The 22,932-nt window shown below is 43.1% G+C and overlaps 1 protein-coding gene across 1 annotated transcript in view; it reads right to left on the bottom strand.

The window, feature by feature from the left end:
- Nucleotides 1-8,141: 8,141 nt before the first annotated feature.
- Nucleotides 8,142-22,932, bottom strand: part of AP1S3 (adaptor related protein complex 1 subunit sigma 3) — a 60,288-nt gene continuing 45,497 nt past the window's right edge. Inside the window, exons 3-5 of the mRNA XM_049615860.1 lie at nucleotides 22,672-22,780; nucleotides 15,125-15,262; nucleotides 8,142-9,975 (exon numbers count right to left, since the gene is read on the bottom strand). Of these exons, the coding sequence (XP_049471817.1) occupies nucleotides 9,940-9,975; nucleotides 15,125-15,262; nucleotides 22,672-22,780 (283 nt within the window). The 3' untranslated portion in view covers nucleotides 8,142-9,939. The remainder of the gene's footprint in view (nucleotides 9,976-15,124; nucleotides 15,263-22,671; nucleotides 22,781-22,932) is intronic.

The following is a 22,932-nucleotide window of genomic DNA, read 5'->3' as shown; positions in this document are numbered from 1 at the left end:
TCAAGTTCTCAGGCGTGCAAAAAAAAACCGCTCTTATCAGGCACAACATTCCAAGGAGTCCAAGGTTATTCCCCAAGAGCCAGCCCATTCTGGAGGCAGGTTTTTATTTAGAATGTGAAGGGTTGAGCACCCCAGGCCTGTTGAGTTAAACCTTTCCTGTTCACATTATGATCAGAGAAAAAGTTATACCTCCTAAAATGATCTCTTCCATAATATCAAGGAATAAAAAGGAACAGTGGGACCTTGAGTCTCCAGGCAGCTGTGTCGGGGGGATGTGGTGGGTGGGCCAAGGTTTCCACCTTCCTCCTTCCACCTGAGTAGGAAAAGTGTGACGTGTTTATTTATGTAACAAACGTCAAGCAGCTATCGAGATAGCAGCGTGAATCTCAGAGCCTCTGCCCCGACAAGCTCACAGTCTCGCAGAAGGGGCCCCGTGCTGTCAGTGTGTGGTCACATACGGACAAGCCACAACGTTCTCAGCTCTGTAGCATCCCACATAATCCATCGATCCTGGGGAAAGGGGGTAATGGACACAGTCTCACAGGGTCTGCCACCTGAACTGGGGACTGGCTGGTGACCAAGAATTGCCAGGTCAACAGGGTGCAGGGCACTCTCAGAGCAGGAAAGAGAAAGGTAGGATATTTCGGGTCAAGGGTTCAACACATGCACTGGAGACAGGATTTGCAAGGTGCCTTGGGGTTTCTGGACCATCGTACTGCGAAGGTTCCTTTCCTAAGTCCTCTCCAGAAGGGAAAGTTTGTAAGGCTGATTGTTACCAAGTAGTTTATGACAGAGTTTCCCCAACCTTTTTATGTCATGGCTCTAATGAAAAATTATCCAATTTGGCTCTCAGACCTCCTGTACAATGGCTGTGCATTCTAAATTCTTGTTTTACTACTTTTCCATCTATAAACAGGAGCGTGAAATGAGATTCAATAAATAAGGAATCTTTACATTGGCCAGCAGAAAATAATCATTTTCTCTTCTACCGCTCTCTGTTCCCCCATGCTTCCTCATCTGTTCTAAACTTAAAAGATCTTGTTAAAATAGAAACTGCTTTTCTTGTCCCTTGTGAGTACTATCTTCGCTAGGTTTCGTGTGAAACGTAATTGGTAGTCAATCATTCCTATGGCAAATACCGCTTTCTGCTACAGTAAGCGTCTGTAAAAGGTGTTCTTTCACTTCTGTTTATAAATGTGCCTTCATAGCTTTCTTTTCATATAGCTTGAATTCGTGCAGATCTTACAGAGGATCCAAAAAGCAGGCCAACTCATTTTCATAGCAGAGGGCAGAGGAAGGATGTGAAGAGACAGAGAGGGACTAGCACATCACTGCCTTCTACTTCATGAGGCAGGAAACATCGAAAAGGGAACTTCCATTCTAACAAAAAGCCACACCCTGGCATAACCATGTAGCAGGGTCATCATCCACGTGACCCAGTTAAAAATATAAAAAAGTACTGGGGTGCCTGGGTGGCTCCGTCGGTTAAATGTCAGACACTTGATTTCGGCTCAGGTCACGATCTCACGGTTCATGCGATCAAGCCCCATGTTGGGCTCTGCACTGATAGCATGAGGCCTGCTTGGGATTCTCTGTCTCCCTCTCTCTCTGCTCCCCCGTTCGCACTCTCAAAATAGTTAACTTAAAATAAAATAAAATAAAATAAAATAAAATAAAATAAAGTGAAATGAAATAAAATAAAATAAAGTGAAGTGAAGTGAAATGAAATGAAATGAAATAAAAAAAATAAATAAAATAAAATAAAATAATAAAATAAAGTGAAGTGAAGTGAAATGAAATGAAATAAAATAAAGTGAAGTGAAGTGAAGTGAAGTGAAATGAAATGAAATAAAATAAATAAATAAAATAAAATAAACATATTGAAAGTACTCATCTTTGGGTAGAAGTAAATTCGTCTATGTTTCAAGAAGTTATTCCTCTGTCCACGACCACATCAGCAAACCTTGTGGCTCTCTTGCCTCACCCCGGTTAAGAGTTGACGACAGGTCTGCCACCAGATGAGTGGCCCCAACATAAAAGCTTTGTGCGCCCCTCACGGAAGTGGTATATTGAGTGAAGGCTGGCCCGGTCCCAGCCCACTAGGTCTCTTGTTTCTTCTTTCACAAGAAACCAAACAGATCCATATGGCACCAACGCTAAGTGCTCAGTTTTAATTTTAATCACTTTGCTGCTATCACAGAAACAGCCGCGGCCAATTCGTTGCCATGTTGCATGGAGTCTTATCACTAAGCTTCCAGTCAGCAAACATGTATTGATATTTTAGTCTCTGTCGGGCACCACTAAGGGCACTGGGGACCCAGCAGTAGGTGAGATTGAAAGAGTCACCTGGAGCAGTGCCGCCTGAAGTTTTGGGATCCAGTCATACAGCAGACGTAGAAGATTTTAGGGGCGCCTGGGTGGATCAGTCAGTTAAGCATCGGACTTCGACCCAGGGCATGATCTCACGGCTCATGGGTTCGAGCCTCGCGTCGGGCTCTGTGCTGACAGCCTGCTTCGGATTCTGTGTCTCCCTCTCTCTCTACCCCTGCCCCATTCATGCTGTTTCTCTCTCAAAAATAAAAACATTTAAAAAAATTTTTTTAAAAGAAGTAGAAGATTTTAATGTTATTTCAGAACTTAAGACGATCCAAGAGATAGTACATACCCTCTTGGCCAAAAATACACTATTGAAGGGACGTACTCTAGAAATGGGCAGACTGCTCGTTGGCCTCGTAAACTTCTTATGGTTCTTCAAAAACATTCCAGTCAGGGAGTGTTAAGGAAAATGTACCTTTTTATTTATTTTGAAAGAGACAGAGAGAGTGTGAGTGGGGGAGGCACGGAGAGAGGGAGAGAGAGAATCCCAAGCAGGCTCCTTCAGGTCAGCGTGCAGGGCACGACCTGGGGCTTGAACTCGCGAACTGTGAGATCATGACCTGAGCCACAATCAAGAATCAGCTGCTTAACCCACTGAGCCACTCAGGTGCCCCAGGAAATGTGCCTTTTTAAAGGGGAGGTTTTCATAGCCTGATGCAGTAGATGTCAGTAATTGTGTTCATGTATGCAATACCCTGACAGGCCCTTTAGGAGAGCCCAAAAAATGATCTTTCTCTCTCTCTTTTCCTCATACACACACACACACACACACACACCCCCATATCCTGCTCTCTCGCATTTTTCAGCAAGAGATAAGACATGTATTTAAATATTTACAATAGAATATCAAAGCGGCAAGTGCCCCGCGGGAACCTATGTAATGCAAAGGGCTTGCAGAGAAGGGGAGGAAGGGTGGAAGGAGGCGAGAGCCATAAAGAAAGGGACACCTTGGGTTGTGTGTTAAAGAATCGGGATACAATTGGCGCAAATAACGCTTCAGGTGAAGAAATAAATGGAACAAGCCTCAGCAGAGAGAGAGTAACACACTGACCTGTGTTATCAGAGTGTGGAATATGAGACTTAAAAAATCCAGAAGTGGTCAGATCATGAAAGGTCTCAAAAGTCAGACTAAGAAGCTGCATCAGCCACCGCAGAAGCGCAGGGAAAATTTAGTACAGGGGTCAAAAAGAACATGTCCCCTGGGTAGGCAAATCTGTAACTCAGTGACGGGGGCAGGTGTAATGGTGGCACCCTCTTCCAGATAATTAGTTGCTTGTATTAGCTCTAAAGGGGCTACGTTTTTCCACTACCTGAAAAGAAACGTGTTTACACATATCTTGATCCTCCTGATGGGAGCCCAGGATTGTTTCCTGCTTCCGGGTGGGCTCGTTGCTGAAACAAACAACCTCAGGCTGTCCGCGGCTTAACGCAATTGTTTGTTTCTGTCGCAGGTAAAGGTCCAGTGTGGCCGTTCTTCCCCGGTTGGCTTTCCTGACCACCTTTTTCAGGTTCCTGCCGTCTCATGGCTCTGCCTTGTCTGGATGCTGTCGTGTTTTCCTTCAGGTGTAAACAGGGAAAGACGGAAAATGGAGGGTCCTGTGGGGGAATGTTTGATGAGCCAGACCTGCGGTGGGGCCTGTGTTATTTCAACCCGCATTCCACCGGCCGCGATTTCGCCACGGGTAAACCACACTTCAAGAGAGGCTGGGGAATGAAGCCTAGCCTTGTGCCCAGGAGGAAACAGGAAATGGTTTGGTAAATGAACAGCTGGGATCTGCCTCATTTTCAAGCGGGGTTTGGTTTCATCCAGCACTGGGGCCTCACAGCTCACAACCAAACGCAAAGAAAGGTCTTTTTTCACAGTTAGGTACAAACAGTGTTGAAACGACAAACCTTCATTACACGCAGGAAACAGTCACTGAATTCTCAGGGATTTTTCCAGATGATCAGTCCCTTTGATTCAAGACCAGCAGAAAACAAACAAAAAACCCCAAAAAACAAAAACAAAACTATTCCTCCTCTGTTCTCCCTTCCCTCTGAAACATGTAAGATCTCCCACCTCTAAAATTCGACAACGCTAATTCGGCAATTCACCCTTCACCTGTTACAGCACCACCTTTTTTTTTCTACTCTTATAATGGCATCCCTTATTTAAAGTGCACGCAGTGTACTTCATTTGTATCATTTAAAAGGGTGAAAAACATGTTTAAATGTCATTGGGCTTGTAGTTCATACCAGGAAAACAAGCTCATCAGATACTTTCATCAGGTAACACCTTTGATCAAGACAAGGTTTAATTAAACAAATCATTAGCTCTGAGACTTGATCAAAGCGTAAATGTTAATGCACTGACTACTCTCGTCTTCTTCGTATAATGAGCAGCGCAGACTAGCTCACTTCCAAAATCCCATCTGACTCTTAACTTTCCATCCATTCCAAAGGGCAAGGTTGTGGGCCTTTTCAGCGGTACATCCGGGACCAGCATAAAGGTTCCCGGTTTCTAGTCCATTCTGATGCTCTGACCACAAATGAGGATAGTCTTGTGGCTCAAACAATCCCATCAGAGAGTTGTGGCCCTAGTCAGTGAGTAGTGATCGACTTGTTTGCTCCGAGACTGATAGCTGAAAATCTATATATAGAGAGATTTTTAAAAATCAAGCCATTATTTCCCACCGATTCAAAAGCTCCCAAGAGTCGAAATTATATTTGAGTAGTATTTGGATGGCTGCCTCAGAAAAACAACTTCAGGGAAATTTAGCAATTATATATTTTGGCTCCTACAATTTTGAATATAGAACACACTGACAGAAGGCAGAAGGCTGGAAGAAGTGTCCACACATGTAGCACGTTCTAAACTAATGACTTAGTCTCATTTTTACTTTACGATTTATCATTCTGGAGGGTGTGTAGGCTAAAGATTTAAATTTTCTTCCAACTTAATAGGTTCTATGCCCTTATTATATTTGAAGTAAAGTTTTCAATGACTACAGAAAGAACGTGAAAATTGCTTTCTTTACAACTGTTACTATTTTCATATGAGATTAGGTATTCCAAGTAGAACATAATTGATTTTATTCATTCTTCTTATAATATGCTTTGGTTTATTCATTCATCCATCCGTTGTGTCAGTTTTGGCTTTTTTTCCCCCAGTTTTTATTTAAATTCCAATTCGTTAACATGCAGTGTAATATTAGTTTCAGGTGTAGACTTTAGCGATTCAACATTTAGATTCAATATTTACATACAACATCACAAGGGGCTCATCACAAGTGCCCTCCTTAATCCCCATCACCCATTTAACCCTTCGCCCCCCACCTCCCCTCTGGTAACTATTAATTTGTTCTCTACAGTTAAGAGTCTATTTCTTGAGTTGCCTCTCTCTTTTTTCCTTTGCTCATTTGTTTTGTTTCTTAAGTTCCATGTATGAGCGAGATCATGCGTTAATTGTCTTTCTCTGACTCATTTCACTCAGCATAATGGCAAGATTTCATTATTTTATGGCTGAATAATATTCCATGAGATATTTTTTCAACTTTGTATATTATATGTATAATATAAAACCTTCTTTATCCATTCATCTGTTGATGGACATTTGGGCTCTTTCCATACTTAGGCTATTGTAGATAGTGCTGCTACAAACATTGGGGTGCATGTAGCCCATCAAATTAGTAATTTTGTATCCTTTGGATGAATACATAGTAATGAAATTGCTACATTAGCCACAGTGCGATTCCTGATAAAGTATCCTTAAAAACTTGTTTCCAGAAATAAAAAGATGCCTATTTCTAAATCCAGAAAACCATAATTTAATCAATTCATTGTACAGTTTCTCCAAAATATATTTACTCATACATAAGTAAAAGTAATTATATTTTAAGATGCTTTTAGAAGTTTGATTATTTTATTGAATGAAAACTAATGTTCCAATACTTCCAATTCTAACTGCATTAACTTGCAAAGTTATATCATCATACTTTCATTTTTCAATTTAGTTTTATACCATTCTAAAAACTGCTAATGACCTAAATTTGTTTTCAAACTTCCTTTTCGGATCACAAACCCCTGCAAGTATCCTAGTTCTTTATTCTTCACATTTATATCGTCTTAAATTTTATAGATATTTTCCCACCATAATGAAAATTCTGCAGTATGTGAGTTTGTGAGCTTTTTTTATTATTAGCATTGACTTCCAACTGACTTTCTGAGCTACACCTGGTACTGTTCTAACTTGGAATGCTGCTTCTTACTTGATAATTTGTACGTTTAAAATGTTAATCTTGGGGCACCTGGGTGGCTCAGTCGGTTAAGCGGCCGACTTCGGCTCAGGTCATGATCTCGCGGTCCGTGAGTTCGAGCCCCGCGTCGGGCTCTGTGCTGACAGCTCAGAGCCTGGAGCCTGCTTCAGATTCTGTGTCTCCCTCTCTCTGACCCTCCCCCGTTCATGCTCTGTCTCTCTCTGTCTCAAAAATAAATAAATGTTAAAATAAATAAATAAATAAATAAATAAAATGTTAATCTTGTGTGTAAAAGGAATATTTAGTAGAAAGAGGACAGCATGATTTACTTGATAATATTTGGAAGTAAATAAGACATTTATGCTGAAGAAAAGGAATTATGAGTTTGCTTGATTTTAAATGTGAGATAATCCTTATCTTACTTCAATAGTAATTTAAGCACTCCCCCCCCCCATTTTTTGGAAGGAGAGAAAGATTTTTAATGGCCCACACTTTGCTAATTACTGAAAAACAGTCATTGGCTTATGTTACTTACTTCCCAGAGCATCTGACTGGACTTCATCCAAAATTCCAGAGACCATGTGAAAGAATACGGTAACATTTACCAATGAAGTTCATTGATTCAATCTCAGAAAAGTAAACACAGTTCCTCAGTGATGTTTCCTAGGTGTTACAATATGAATCTTAAGGAGGTATGATTAGGCCTAGTAGAACAACATCTGTGTGTTTGATGAAAAGGATTTGCATTACTTTAGGAGACTTGATTTGGCAAAAAAAAAAAAAAAAAAAAAAAAAAGTTTGAATGAATTAAAAATTCCCTTACTTTGTCCCAACTTAACGTTTGCTCATGAAAGAAATTACTAGACTTAAAGAATGCATCATTGACTACACGCCAAGAGATCAGATTACCAAAATGTGGGTGAATGATGAGGAGAAGTCAGTCGAAGCAAAGCAGTTCAGACTCTTCTCTCCATTTGCTCTCACCTGCTTGCAAAGCTGCTTCCTGACGGTAAGTGCCAAGAAACCACAGAGATCACATTGAAGGGACTATCACCAGGAATTAGGGGTAGAAACTTCTAGCATAAAATTTGATCAAAAACCAATTCTATTCGTAAAAAACACACTCAAATTCCTCGTTAAAAAATGTAAAAACATTTTATTTGGAAGTTTTATACAAATTTAGTATTTATTATCGTTCACTTGGTAGTTCTATTATAATTGCATAATATAAAGAAAATATAATGATTGCTTTCACCGAGACCCACATAAAATGTCCCCCAAATACCTCATATTCACCTGGCGTGCTCCATCATTATGCTCGTTTTCTATGTGAGACACCGACACAGAGTCTGAAAGCCCAGTATACAGCTTGATAATGTCTAACGTGGGATTAGCCCATTTGAAAGAATACATGAATAAATACCTTCACCCAAAAATGGTCGAAAACTTCAAAAGAACCAGGAAAACACAATGACTTACACAAAGTCTACCTTTGCAGAACTTTTTATTTTTTTTTTAATGTTTATTTTTGAGAGAGAGAGAGAGAGAGCACAAGCTGGGGAGGGGCAGAAAAGGAGAGGGAGACACAGAATCAGAAGGAGGCTCCAGGCTCCGAGCACAAGAGCCCAATGAAGGGCTTGAACTCACAAACCGTGAGATCATGACCTGAGCCGAAGACGGACGCATCACCGACTGAGCCACCCAGGGGCCCCACAAACCTTTTTAAAAATAAAAGAGTTCCACCATATTGACAACACAAATCGGAAGACATCAAATAAACAGAGTGATCAAAAATGGCAGTTAAACTTCAATCCAATGCCATCATTGTAATCACAGGATTAGCCTGAGTAAATAGATATTAAAAGCCCAGTAATTCCTTCGTATACTAATCTGAGTTCCTTCTTTTTAGTAACGGCTCTATTGAGGAATTGGCCAAGTTTTTCTTCTGTTCGTGTCTTATTTTTCCTTAAATATATCTGGCAAGACGAATCAGAGAGGGCATTCATGTTCTCTAAAGGTTCACCATATAGGATCTTCTAGAGAAAGAATACAACAGCAAGCACACTGCTCTCTTAGGAAAAGCATGAGGGATCCCTAACCACTCCAACCCGAATGATACCAGACCTCAAAATGAACATGGAAAATGCACACGTAGGACATCAGAGGTGGGGCATCAAGACAGAGTGTTACGAGCTATTTCCCTGTAATGTCTGATCACGTTTACTACCTGGTTACAGAGAACTTTCATTCCGGCAAATCAGGAATGCAACATATTGAGAATAATAATGATCAGCAGCAAATATTTAATTCGGGGCATGAGGAAGTAAGAAAGGAGGAAGGGCATCTACTATATAGGCTGTTATAATAAGTAAGTCTAATAAACAATCAGTCGTCAAACATAGTAGATACACATTAAAACATGTTTGAAGCAAAATCTCTCAAGCAGCTAAGTGCTTGGAACCTTAAAACTTATTAAAATGGTAGTAGTTATAATAATTACTGCTACTTTTATTCATCTTTATTATACTATTGTTATAATAAGGGAAGTCATAGACACTGTATCTCCAGAAGTCTCAAATCCTTAATAAATACAGAGAGTTTATAGGAAAATATAACCTCATAATGGAATGCCCTTTATATTCAATTAAAAGGTAAAATGAAAATCTCGACTAGATAGCAGCTTCCATGATATCAAAACCACTTAAGTCCCTTACTATCTTTGGTTATTTTCCTTAATTCCAACCCTGAAAAAATAAAGAATGCAGGACATTAAAATCAGATACATTGTATCTGGACTGAAATTTACATTTTACTAAGTGTATCCAAAAAAAAAAAAAATGTCTAGCATTATGTATGAACTCTGAACTATTAACATAATTTTGAATTATCATACAATTTAAAAAGTTGAACATTTAGAAAAGAATTATTCATAATACAACATGTATTTCATGTTCAAAACCATGGGTTATTATTCAGCTGTCAGTAGAGAATGGAATGCAACAATAAACATATTGCAACACCTTTACTTAAATTAGCTTAAAAATATCACATGGAATTAAAGCACTGTAGACACATACCCAGTCTACTGAGTCATAAAGCAGTTGCTTGAACATCCAGAGCCACAATAAGTAGTTACGTACAGCATAATACAGATATGTAATAACGATAAATATGTTATGTGAAACAAGTTAATTGCTAGTTAACGAAGGATCCCTTTTAGGTTATTTTTGGCATGCTGCCAGAAGCTCCTCAAGGAACTGGAGGCAGGTTCTGCTAATTTACAGGCTCACAGCGTGGGGGACTCGGGAGTCTTCAAGTAGACGTGCGGTTAAAATGTAGGCTTGCTCATATATTCTTCCATCGTCTGAAAGAGAACGAGAAATTAGAACAAGAGCCCCTTCGACAGCCTTTAGCAGAATGTGAAACCTTTGTCATTCTTTTACTTCCTTATTGTTTGTGGTTATTGAACAGAAGTTATCTAAACGGGGATGGACATCAATCTTTGCATTCTGATCAAGAACGGCAGTTCAAAGTTTGAGCGTAACGTGCATACACATCCATGTGGCTGGAACTTAATAACTTTCCACGGAAAAAGCTACGCTTGATCCCAAAAAGAATGTCCGATAAGAGAAATTCTAAAGCAACAGCTGCCAATATGCCACTGTTGACTTCGGATAAACGTGCCTAAATGATCATGAGCACCCACCTCCAGGCACACGTAGTAGAGAAATCTCGACTGTATTTCTGTAACATCAGAATTGCTACGGATACTGTGCAAAGCATCTTTCTACGCTTGTTGGCAAGATATAAAAAGCACACACAAACTAGGATTCTTAAGGATTTCTTCCATGTATTTTGAAAAGGCTTTCCTCCAGAGTATGCGAACTTCCTTCATCCTCCTCACCAGTTAGCAAGTTTGTTAACATGCCAGAAGGCCATAATTTTTTGCCAGTACTTTTTAAGAAACGTTCGGCCAGATTCACAATTACAGGTAGAGTTGAAATATACCGTGATGGGCAAGCCCTTTACCATGCAAGATAAATGGGTCGTCTCTTGCATTCTCTTCTATTGTAGACTTATATATTTGTGTAACACAGTGGCTCCTGTGTCGAATCAATACAAAGTTCAAGGGGGCAGCCTTGGGGAAACGCCCCTGCCTCGTTCGTGTAAGCCCCAGTCAGCTCCATCAGCAGTGATCAAACTGTACTTAACCTTGAACCTCAGGGTGCATAATTCACTTGCACCTGGCCGGGAAGACAACCGATCCGCATGGGCCAAACGGCAAGGCCATGGCTAAGCAATATCACTCAGAGGGAACCAAGGTTGGAAATCAGGCATTCCAACGGGTTTTCACCAGCTCTGTTTAGAATTCCAGGGCTCCTATGCTGAAACACTTGCGCTCGGTCACCCACACTTTCTTATAAAGCTCTTATGCCTCCAGATGAGCACTGGCCAAGAGAAGCCCACACCCCCAGCCCTCTGCCCTGTCTGCATCTCCTCTTACAATTGCTGCCGGTGTCTTCAAACTTAGCAGGGCTATCACACTGGCCAGGGGCCCACGCCTGTTTTCTAGCACCTAGAGTTTATACCATTTGAAAAGGAATACAAAGTTGCAAATACAAAATTGGGTATGAAGTTGATTTAGAATGAGGAAGGCAGTAACAGATTATGTGTTTTTAAAGGACAAGTATCCCAAAATCCAGAACCATAGCCTAAGGTTTTCATTCATTAAGTGTCTGACATGCTTCTATAATGTATTCACTGTATGGCTACATGCGCTTTGCGGCTACGATATCTTACCTTTATAAATTCCACCACATGAGCCTGCAGCCTCGGAAGGGGCTTGGGCCAGCAAAAGCCTCTGGAATTGTCACTTTGCCGGCTTCTAGTTATTGGCACCACCTCCCACCACTGGCTACCTCAGTCGGCTACAGAAGACACTGACTGTCCTTTCTGGGCCATGCTGTTACTCAAGTTACATGAATCAATAGCGTACAAGGTTGGTATTTTCTTGAGCTTCCTGCTTTCAAGGTTGGAAAAGACACTCAAGGCTGGCACAACCTTAAAGAGCTCTGTGTTTCACAAGAGGACCAGGATCTGTCCCTCAGGACCCCTTCTTGCACCACCGAGTTTCTTGTGGATTTCGCACTGTACATACTGTAACTTTTTACTGCTTTATGGCTTTGCTTAGCAGTTAACATGGGTTGTGGGTTTTGTTTTCATCATTGTTGTTGTTGTTGTTGTTTTAGAGAGAGAGAGAGAGAGAGCATGCAGGGGAGGGGCAGAGAGGGAGAGAGGATCCCAAGCAGGCTTCATGCTCGGTGTGGAGCCCAAGGATCCTGGGATCATGACCTGAGCCAAGATCGGAAGTAGGACACTTAACTGACTGAGCCACCGAGGTACCCCAACGTGGGTTGTGCTTTTCAGGGTGACGACAATGTGGGGATGCACCTATGCCATTCTCATGCCTCCACACATACACAGGCAAGGTATTCTCTCACTTGAGCCAATGAGACACCATTTTGACTCAGGCTCCTCACTTTGTGGGGAAACCTCTTCTGTCCGTCGCCCCACTGGTGATGCCAGGAATTGCAACCCCTGCAGGTAATAAGCTAACTACCTTTCTCTTTCAGTTTGTTTTCTTATCACTTCAAGCCACTGTCCACGGGTTGTCACCCACAAAATAAGATACCTCCAAAAGTCACCCCCAACCAATTAAACCGTTCTTTGCATTTTTTTATTAAAAAAAATTTTTTTAATGTTTATTTATTTTTGAGAGAGGGAGAAACAGAGAATGAGCAGGGGAGGGGCAGAGTGAGGGAGACACAGAATCCGAAGCAGGCTCCAGGCTCTGAGCTGTCAGCACAGAGCCCGACGCGGGGCTCGAACTCACGAACCGTGAGATCGTGACCCAAGCCGAAGTTGGACATTAACCGACTGAGCCACCCAGCTCCCCTAATCTGTTCTTTTTTAATCCATATCACTAACACCAAGCCCCAGGACACTCAGAATAATCTTTGAGCATTTGCAAATTTAAGACTCTGTGTCTTCTTTTTTTTTTTTAATTTTTTTTTTTTTTCAACGTTTATTTATTTTTGGGATAGAGAGAGACAGAGCATGAACGGGGGAGGGGAGGGAGAGAGGGAGACACAGAATCGGAAACAGGCTCCAGGCTCTGAGCCATCAGCCCAGAGCCTGACGCGGGGCTCGAACTCACGGACCGCGAGATCGTGACCTGGCTGAAGTCGGACGCTTAACCGACTGCGCCACCCAGGCGCCCCAAGACTCTGTGTCTTCTTACTAATAAATATGCGAGGATGGCCTTTTTATTCTAAGAAACCTTTATTAATTAGGGGTCAGAGAAAGTTCTAGGGGCTAAAAGCGAAAGCAATGTTACAAAGGCCTCCCTTAACCTTTAGTAGCTAAAATATGTGCTTAGGTCCAAAGGACAGGGAAAAAAAGGAAGCAGTATTTTTTTTTTCTTTCTGTAATTACATGGCTTGTGCCTAGTCATTCTACACTTTTCTGACCGGATATACACAGCCCATTTTTCAGCCAGCTCCCCAAACGTTCACTGACTTAGCTGAAGTACCCGGAGCCCAAGAGAATGCTGATAACGTTGTCTCTATTTGGCAGGTGCTGTTAGTTTACCCAGAGAGATTTAGAGGGCAGTCATGACATTTCCTGGTCACCATGGGGACACAGAGGCTAAACGGAGGGGCCCGTGAGCCCTGCCCATCAAGACCTTCCGCTCGATCAGCAAGAACGCGAACTACCAGTTAGCATTTAATTGTGGAAGGGCTCTTTCTTGAAATACCTGCTTCCCAGATTTCTGTGGAACTAGCAGCATCGGATGTACTCCCAGCTCTTTAAAACCCTGTATTTCTTCCAGAGCAGGAATTCCAAATAACCCAGATTGTGTCCTGGCCCCAGTTCAGAAAGCTGCAATTAGTGCCCAAGACCCCGCTAAAAAGTCTCTTTCTCCTGTAAGTAGACTCCCCAGTAAGGGCCCTGAGGATAGGGTTATAAATAACCCTTGGCATATTTTAAGAAAGGTTGTCCTGTGGAATTTCCAAACCCCTGATTTCTCAAGCACCTTGAGAAATTCCCTTCCTTTGGCATTTGGAGAGAGCCAAGCAAACATCAGAAGGTTTAAATGCATTTCTTGCGGTGAGGACACCTCCAGAGGGAGATGAACCAGTCTCCTCAAAGGCACACGCGGATGCTTCCGGGCACCTACTCCAACAGGTGTCTTCCTCAGAGTCCATTCACCTGAGCTCTGCTTCCCCCCGGATGGGCTGGAATAAGTCATCAGCTCAGCGAGGTGCCAGAAAAGTTGCTGGGAGACCATGCCTGATGCTGTTTTATTAAGCCAGTCTCTTATTTCTTGAACAGCAGGAAGAATGGCTTTAACGCCATTTTTTAAAAGAGAGCATGTAATCCTCTGGAATCTCATGACCTGCCATCGTGAGACAGGCAGGTGGAAAGACCCAGTGACGCTGTGGGAAGAAGTACCTAGGGGTGGCCTGTGCTGGGGTTGGTGGGATCACCTCATTAGGAGGCCAAAGGTCAGTGGGGTGCTGTGCTCCCCGTCAGTGTCCTTGGGAGGAGTCAAGGGGCTGATGTAGGTAAGTTCCCTTATTAGGTGTGACGTATGGTGCAAATCTGCACCGCTTCTAGAAGCCCCATATGGGACGTCTGGGTGGCTCAGTCGGTCGAGCGTCTGATTCTTGATTTCGCCTCAGGTCACGATCCCGGAGTCGTGGGATCGAGCCCCGTATCGGGCTCCGTGCTGAGCAAAGAGCCTGCTTGAGAGTCTCTCTTCCCCCCTCTGCCCCTCTCCCTCACTCATGGGCACTCTCTCTCTCTCTCTAAAATAAAAAATAAATAAAATAAAAGACCCACTGTATTTTATGTAAATATCACAGAGTCAGGAGCACGACCACATGGATGCTTCAGGGCCCATTTATACCTTGGCAAGCAAACCACAGGATTCCCAATTTACTTATGCAAATAGGAGCACACGTGCAGCCTCGCCAGGAGGTGTAAGGAATTTTAATTACAATGATAAATTCCATCTTCAATAATAAACTTCTAATATCCCTGGCAAATGGAGTGACAATGTACTGCTATTCTCCTTTCCCAGGGGAGCACAGATATTTTAATGAAAGTCTTTTTATACCTCTCATTAAATGTCTGAAAAAAAAATAGCACCCAGCTTTTGGTTCCTTGTTGACAATTGAGGTACCCTCACTAAAGAGCTCAGCCAAACACGAAAAGCCAAGACTCTGGAGCCCAGGTTCCTGGGTTCAACTCTCTATTCCACACTTTCCAGCTGTGTGACATCAGGCAGGTTGTTTAACCTCTCTGTGTCTCCGTTCACTCGCCTCTTAAGAGCGAACACAGGTAAGTTGCTTAAAAACCGCACCCTGCACAGTGTCAAGCACTCAAGAAGTGTCGGCCAACACACAATCATCATCGTCCCCATCGTTATCTGTCCCCGTTGTACTGACCTCCTGTAACATATCAGAATCTTCAATGGCCTTGACAGCAGATTTCTTGGACGTTTCCTGAATTTCTCCACCCATTATAAACTCGTCGAGGATGAAATAAGCCTTTTCGAAATTAAAGATAATATCCAGCTCGCAGACCTGGTCAGACAAAAACGTGTTGGTGAACTTGCAGGAGCAGCAGGGGAAACACGAATCAGCCTCAAGCGTTTCCAACAGCCACACCCAGGTGGCGCACCAAAGGGAAAACTATCAAATGGTATTCTAAGGACAGAAAAATAGAAGTGGGGAATCCCAGGCGCTTTAGCAAAAGTAAAACCACATTCTATTAAGCAGACCATGTCCTTAAATAATATTCTTTGACGTCACAACAAGAAATTTGAGACTCGGGAGAGGGATCGGGCAGCATGGCTCCTATTTCCACCTGCCCGAACGGAAGCCGAGTCCCTCGCCTCCTTCCTCCCGCTCTCTGGTCCGTAAGTCTGGGCTCCTAGCTACAGGACTATCAGCAGCTCACTCTTCAGAGGCAAGTCAGCTCACCTGTGCTAATTTCTCTCAAAATTATGCCACAAGCCAGTGGTTCTCAAACTTCAGAGCGCACTGAATCCGCACGGAAGGCACCTGCTGGGCCCCCACCCTGAACGTTAGGATTTGGCGCGTCTGGGTAAGGCCCGAGAGTCTGCACGTGTGAGGGGTTCCCAGGCGATGCTAATGATGGAGGTCTGGGGACCACAGGGGGAGAACCACTGTCACAGACCAAAGCAGAGCCTAATAGATTTCGTGGTTCAAGTGAAGCCAGAGGCAAGAGAGCCACCCCTCATGATCCCAACAGGGCTTGTTTCCAATTCCCTGATTGGCCATGCTGGCACTCTCCTGGGGTTTTCCTTCTCACGTTTTCCTCAACTCCCCGACGTCCCCGTTCCTATTCCACACCCTCTGGAAGGTTGCTGCTAACTGCAAGTTTCTTGCCCTCTGCCCTCCGCCTCCTTTACCTCTCAGTAGCACTGGAAACACTCCACCATGTCTCTCTTGAAAAATCTCTCCCTTGCTCCCTGACCTTGGCCATACCATTCAAGGCCTGTTCTTGCCCAACATCTCTGGTGATTCCTTCGCAGACTCGCTGGATGATTTATCTCCCCCGCTACTTTGCATTCGGTGAAGAAGTATTTCTGGAGGGGGGCTTGGGACATCAGCAAAATCAACATCGCTGCTTCATGCCGTTTACATTCTAGTGACCCACCTTCTTCTTCAGCACTGGCGTGTTTCATGAGAGCTTCTTCTCTTTGCGATACATATACTCTAGACAACGTCACAGACTCTCTATGGCTGCGTCTCGCATCCAGGGTCCCATAACCTGGATGTGTAGCCCTGATCTCCTTCTGGAGTGAGTCCAATATCTTCACCTGCTCAGGAGACACGTCTGCCTGGACATTCCTCAGTCCAAGTCACCATCTGCCAAACTGAAGTTAAGCATATTCTCTTCCCCACAGACCATTTTGCTTAGTAGCTGAAAATTCGATCTGTGGCTTGACCGAATTCACTCCACAGTGCCACTGATTTCTCCCTCCCCGTCATTCTTCTCCCCCTGCCTCGGGTCTCACGCCGCTCAGTCTGGTCATCAGTTCCTGTTGATTCCATCGTGTAAATAAACGACACCCCTTCGCCTCTTCTGTCTGCTACCCTTTCGCCGCCTTCTCTCAGGCCTGCAACCTCTCTCACCGAGGCCACTGCAATGACCTGTTAGGTGGCGTCGGTCCCCACTCAAGGCCAACAATGACTAACGCTCTGCTAAAGTGCTGATCTCGTTCCTCTCCTGTGTAAGGTCTTATGTCCAGAACAAAGTTTTAATTCCTCTACATGCCTTTTGGGACTCTTTACCACCTAGCCTGGGCCCCCCTCTTTCTAGCTTCCTGTGTCAGCATCACCCCCGTGCTACAGCCACGGTCCACTGTGTTCTTTTATGCCTTTACCTTTGCACATATGAGCGATTCCTGGGATACACCCCAGATGTCCTTTTCTTTACGCTGCTGGCAAAATGAAGCTCACTTGGGGCGCCTGGGTGGCTCAGTCAGTTAAGCGTCCGACTTCGGCTCAGGTCATGATCTCGCAGTCCGCGAGTTCGAGCCCCACGTCGGGCTCTGTGCTGACAGCTCAGAGCCTGGAGCCTGCTTCAGATTCTGTGTCTCCCTCTCTCTCTTACCCTCCCCTGTTCATGCTCTGTCTCTCTCTGTCTCAAAAATAAATAAATGTTAAAAAAAAAAAATTTAAAAAAAAAATGAAGCTCACTTTTCCAAGGCCAAACTCAAAAGTCAGGGGTACAGAGATTCCACCAAAGCCTCTTTTCCCCCACTCAGATTTCACACCACTTGCTCTGTGTTCTCTCTTACATCTGTGGGCACTAGGTTATGCTTACTTATCGATCTCTCCCCCAGCACTGTGAGCTCAGGCACAGACCTCAGTCATCTTAATATCCCCGGTATCCAGCACATCATAGGATGCAGGACATGTCTGTAGGATAAATGAGCCAGTCACTATTTAGGCCTTGTTTCTATGAGGCTGGGAATTAATGGGTTCCCAGACCACTGATTCTCTGATCCTACTGAGGGCTATAACGTTACATGAAGTGGATGTCAACGTTTTAGCAAACTGCTTCACGTATTTAGGACTTAGGTCAATGAAGTTGCAGACTCTATAAATCATTAGGTAAATATCACGACCATAAATGGCCAGCTCAGAAAAACTCTTCCAACTACCTGCAAAGGTCCTGGTCTCCTCATTCACTAGAAAACAGCATAAGCGGGTAAATCCACAACAAGTGGGTGTATACATCTATCTCTACCTCCTCCCTCCCGCAACAGTCTGTCTGCCTCTCTGTCTGTTGTGACGGTGTGGAAATTCCGTGTAGAAGTTGGAAAGAATGCGAGAGATTTCCATGGACAAATGGGGAAAGAACTCCAAGGTACATTTGGAGAGGGGAGAGAAAAGAAAGCAAGCTGCAGACTACCATGCGTAATGCAATCCCATTTAGAAATAAAACTGCGTATGTCTGGTTAAAGAAGACACAAGGAGCAAGCAGTTACCAGAGGTCAGTAGAGGCAGGAAGTCAGGAGTAACAGTAGCAAAAGCTGAGGAACCTCAGAGTTCAAGGCAGGCGTAGACAGGAATCGGAGACAGACGGGAGCCTCATTAGGAGAAACCAGCAGCTGGGATCCTGCAAGGTGAACCTGGCAGATACTAATGCAAGTTTTTCAGGAACGTCTCAAACCCCACTCCCAGACAGCCATGGGGCGGTTAACTGACTGCATCTAGTTTCAAGGGAAGGGAATAAAGTCTCAGGCACGCAAAGTCCGATAGAGAACACACACGCACAGGCACACACACACACACACACACAGCAGCAACTTGGATGTACAGTGACTATCTCTAGGTTATAAGGAAACAGGTGTACAAGTTCTATCAGAACTGTAGGGAGTGTCACATATGAGCAACGATTTTGTATACAGCAACTCCAAAATGCTACTTCTATGGTTATTCTTTGAGCCTAACCCCAAGGGGTTACTGTATCTGAGAGCAGAAACAGGAAACACCTCCCGGAGCACCCTAGACCAAATGCAGGTTTCTTCAGCTAACTGCCCAATTACTCAAATACTGGTGATTCCACTTAAAGGTACTGTCCCAGTACATCAGGAACGTGCCCTCAATGCTTAAATTACCGCATTTCATCTACTATGTAAAAATAAATGGTTTCCATGTTTATAAACACGTGAGCATCTGTATTTTTTTTTCACATTTTCTTGTGTATATATAGACTCTGGAAGAAAGCTTATAAGAAGGCAGAAACAGTGATAATTTAATTTCACCCTTGATCTCTTAGCCTGTGCTTTAATTTGGCTTGAGGGTCTTCTCTTAGAGCAGAATACATGACTTCGTAAGATTATTTCTGACATTTCATTAACTAAATACTTTTGGATAGAGTCTAAGAAGAGCCTTCTCTTACTGAATTCTGTTCTAAAGTAAGTACAAAAAGTTTAAATTACATACAGCAAACGTATAAAACCATATATAAAATAATAATTACAGTTTAAGGTACAACGACATAGCAATTGACAGTTTATAAAGTATTGTCGATCACACTGTCTCTTTGATCCCCACAACAGCCCCATGAGATTAGCAAAGTAAATATTTCTGTTAACCTTTTGGAGTGTTATTTTCTTATCTGTGAAATTAGAGATCTATCATAAGCCAAATCACGGGTCTGGTTAGTGGGGTGACTGGGCACCACTCACTCAGGACCTAGCAGGACTCAGAGCCTTCCTCCTCCTAGAAGAAAACTTCCTAAATCAAGATCAAGCCTCTTTGGGATAGCAACACCCATACCCTCTGAGCACATCAGCAAAAACTCACACCACAGTCTGTAATGGGAAAATACGGCAGGTGGCTAAATCCTCAAACAGACCTTTATCTACTCTAAGACTCTGGGGCATCTCTTCGTAGCCTCTGTAAATTGGGGTTAATGCTGTTTACGGAAGATTGAAAGATTAACTAGTTAAGCCGTGTAAATCTCCCTGGAATGGAAAAATGCTCAAAAAATACATAAGTTAGTAGCCAGAGAGTTTGATTGATCTGGCATAGGAAGGGAATATTTTCCACTGTTATAAGAGAAACACAGTACAAAGTTTTCTCTTGGATAATATCAAGGGCAGAATTCAAGGAAACCTTCAGTATTAACAAAGAAAAAAAAGAGTGCCAAAGAGAAATAGATTATTCCTGAGATGATGTCAATGAGAATCAGTACTGGTAGGCTTTGCTCATCACAGTTAATTAATAAGAACTGAACACCTACTGGGCACATAGCCTTGAATCGCTCTTAGCTGCTCTTAGCTTAATAAAAGATTCATTGAATTTTTTAGTGAATTAAATTTTGGTCCATGGCAAAGACAGAGCTTCTCAAGGTACGCCACAATAGGATGAAAAATTAATGTTAGAGAAATAGGAATTCATTCTGATTCTCCTTATATCTTAACTGAGCTTAGCATTGGTGAAGGTGATTTAGATTGTCTTAAGAAAGCAATGTGTCGTGATAAGACTAAGATCGAAATTTAACCCCGATTCACGTTATCACAGTTGGGTAAATCTAGGAAAACATATAGTTCAAACCAGAGTGCAGAAATTAGGGGCAGAAGGTCCTAGGGAAGCCTGGGCCTCACAAAAACTCCTGCAGGCCTTTACAAAAGGCCAGGTCTGCAGTGGATTTCAAAATGTCAGGCTTCATTTGAATAATGGAAAGCATAAATTTAACTAATCTCAAGTTTGAAAACATGCTATTATATGTTTGCAAATCTCTCTTTAAAAAAATGAAAACCCATGGGGGGAGGGGAAGAAAAAAAAAAAGAGGTCAGAGAGGGAGAGAGCCAAAGCATAAGAAACTCTTAAAAACTGAGAACAAACTGAGGGTTGATGGGGAGTGGGAGGGAGGGGAGGGTGGGTGATGGGTATTGAGGAGGGCACCATTTGGGATGAGCACTGGGTGTTGTATGGAAACCAATTTGACAGTAAATTTCATATATTGAAAAATAAATAAATAAATAAATAAATAAATAAATAAATAAATAAAAACAGAGAAAACCTAAGAGGAAGAGGAAGAAAAATGGTCTGCCTGTCTTATTCTGTATACTTACCAACAACCTGAATCTCTGAAGCAACATTAAAGGTCATCTAACATCATTTATAAAGGGAATAAAGGAGAATCAAAAGGATACAGGGAGGGAGGGAGAGAAAATTCTTTCAAAAACCTTTCAAGTGCTCACGCTGGTGAAAATCGTTGCAAGAAATCTGATAAAACCCCAACCAATACGGCAAATGCTACTCATTCCATTGGACAGAGAATAAAACGTCTTATGGAAGCAAACTCTCCCAACAACGCCTAATAAAAACCAGCGAGCAGGGGAATGGGGAAGAGAGCATTACTGAAAGAAACTCCAAATCCAATGACTTATTTCTTGAGACCGTGAACTGGATGACATGTTTCTGGAACATTTGCTAAAATCTGGCCCAGAGTTGCTTACACGTGTTGAAAAATCAAACGACTAAGTCCTAGGTCATGATCTCGAGAGACATGCTGTTTGGGGGCCACACAAACCCTGCACAAGTTACGGGTAATACCAGGCTGCTGCATGTTGCTGGAGCACTGAGCATGTCAGGGATAAAAAGAGAAAAGCGAGAAGGTCAGAGAAGTGGCCTGGGATGGATATTTAGAAAGCTCACGTGCCAGGCTACAATGTTTGGCTGTTATTCATTATAGATGATGGAAAGTGACTGAAGACGTCTGTCACCCTGGATCTGTGCATTGCAAGGAAGACGGTAACTGACAAGCCAGGAAAGGGAGGCAGAGATGAGCCCAGAGGCAGAAAGGGCCAGAGGTGAGGTCCCAATGAAAAGGAAAACTGCGATCCTCAGTAAACCGGGTGGGAGTGGGAGCAAACAGATGGACTGTAGTCCAATTGGAATAGACAAAGGCCGCCTTTAGCAAAGCGTGGAGAAAGAAGAAAGAAGGAAGCATTGGAGGATCCCGGGACACAACAGACTCAATCACAAGACAGAATAGGTTTGCAGAAGGTGACTGCAGTTCTTGACGTGTTAAGGCTGAGATGGTTGTAAGAAGAAAACAAAAGACTGAGACAGCTGTGGGAAGCCCAGTGAAGACCGTCCTCAGCAGAGCGCAAGAGAGCCATATGGCCATGGATTCTGGAAGAGACAGTCAGTCAGACACGCAAGGAGAGTAGAAAGGGCAGGGCGAGGAAGGGAGCTCGGGGCAGAAACCAAGGAGGGGCCTTTAGAAACAGGATGAGGATCAGAACTCGGGGTTGTGGCAAAAGAAAGAGGTGCGGTGACGAGCAAGGATCCAGCACTGCAGGGAGGTGAGCAGGTGAAGATTTAAGAAGCATCACTGGTGTTGACCATTAGGAAGGGGCCGGTGGTAACTCCGTGATCTCCTTGGAGCAGGAAAGGTGGAACCCAAGCTCTCAGCGGCCCCAGAGCACATGGGTTCTGAGGACGCCGCCCCTTGTGTATGGAATCCTACTTGGCAATAAATGCATGGAGACTAAATAACAATAGGAAGGAAAGGGATTTGGGTTTTCTTGTTGATTTGTTTGGCATTTTCTTAACATATAAAGAATATAAAAGAACACTTGGAACTTAGTAAAAGAAGCTGGAGAGGGGATGGAAAAGTCAAAACAGAAGGGAGATGACAGTCAATGAAGAATGAGAAGGAAAAGATCGAGGATCCTTCACAATTAAATTCCCGTTCATTGAACAAGGTCTCTGGTGCGGTTGTGGTCTGAAGACAGAGACACGGCCTGCCTCTTGAAAGCTGTGGGTCTTTTGTTTACAAAGCCTCACGGGAAGTGGGGGAACGCCTCACATTCTGGACCCTGTACCCATGCAATTCATGCCTTAGGCTTGAGAGGGAGACGCAATGCAAGGAAAGATAGCACTGGCGTAAGAACTGAAATAGGGACTGATTCTGAGTAGACGAGAACAACACTTACGTTTCCAAAGTACTTGTCCAGCAGCTCCACATAGCGATGCACAATCTCTAGCGTCAAGAGCTCATTGTCCTGATTTTCGACTGCGCAGCAAAAATATAAACTAGCATACCTTGGAGAGAAAAAAAGAAAGGAAGGAAGGACGGAAGGAAGGAAGGAAGGCAGGAAGGAAGGCAGGAAGGAAGAAAGAAAGAAAGAAAGAAAGAGAGAAAGAAATAAAGAAAGAAAGAGAAAGAGAGAAAGAAAGAAAGAAAGAAAGAAAGA

This window comes from Panthera uncia, assembly GCF_023721935.1.
Source record: "Panthera uncia isolate 11264 chromosome C1 unlocalized genomic scaffold, Puncia_PCG_1.0 HiC_scaffold_3, whole genome shotgun sequence".
In the NCBI taxonomy this organism is placed as follows: Eukaryota; Metazoa; Chordata; class Mammalia; order Carnivora; family Felidae; genus Panthera; species Panthera uncia.
The sequence above is the reverse complement of the archived record's forward strand: the minus strand, read 5'-3'. Positions and strand labels throughout refer to the sequence as shown.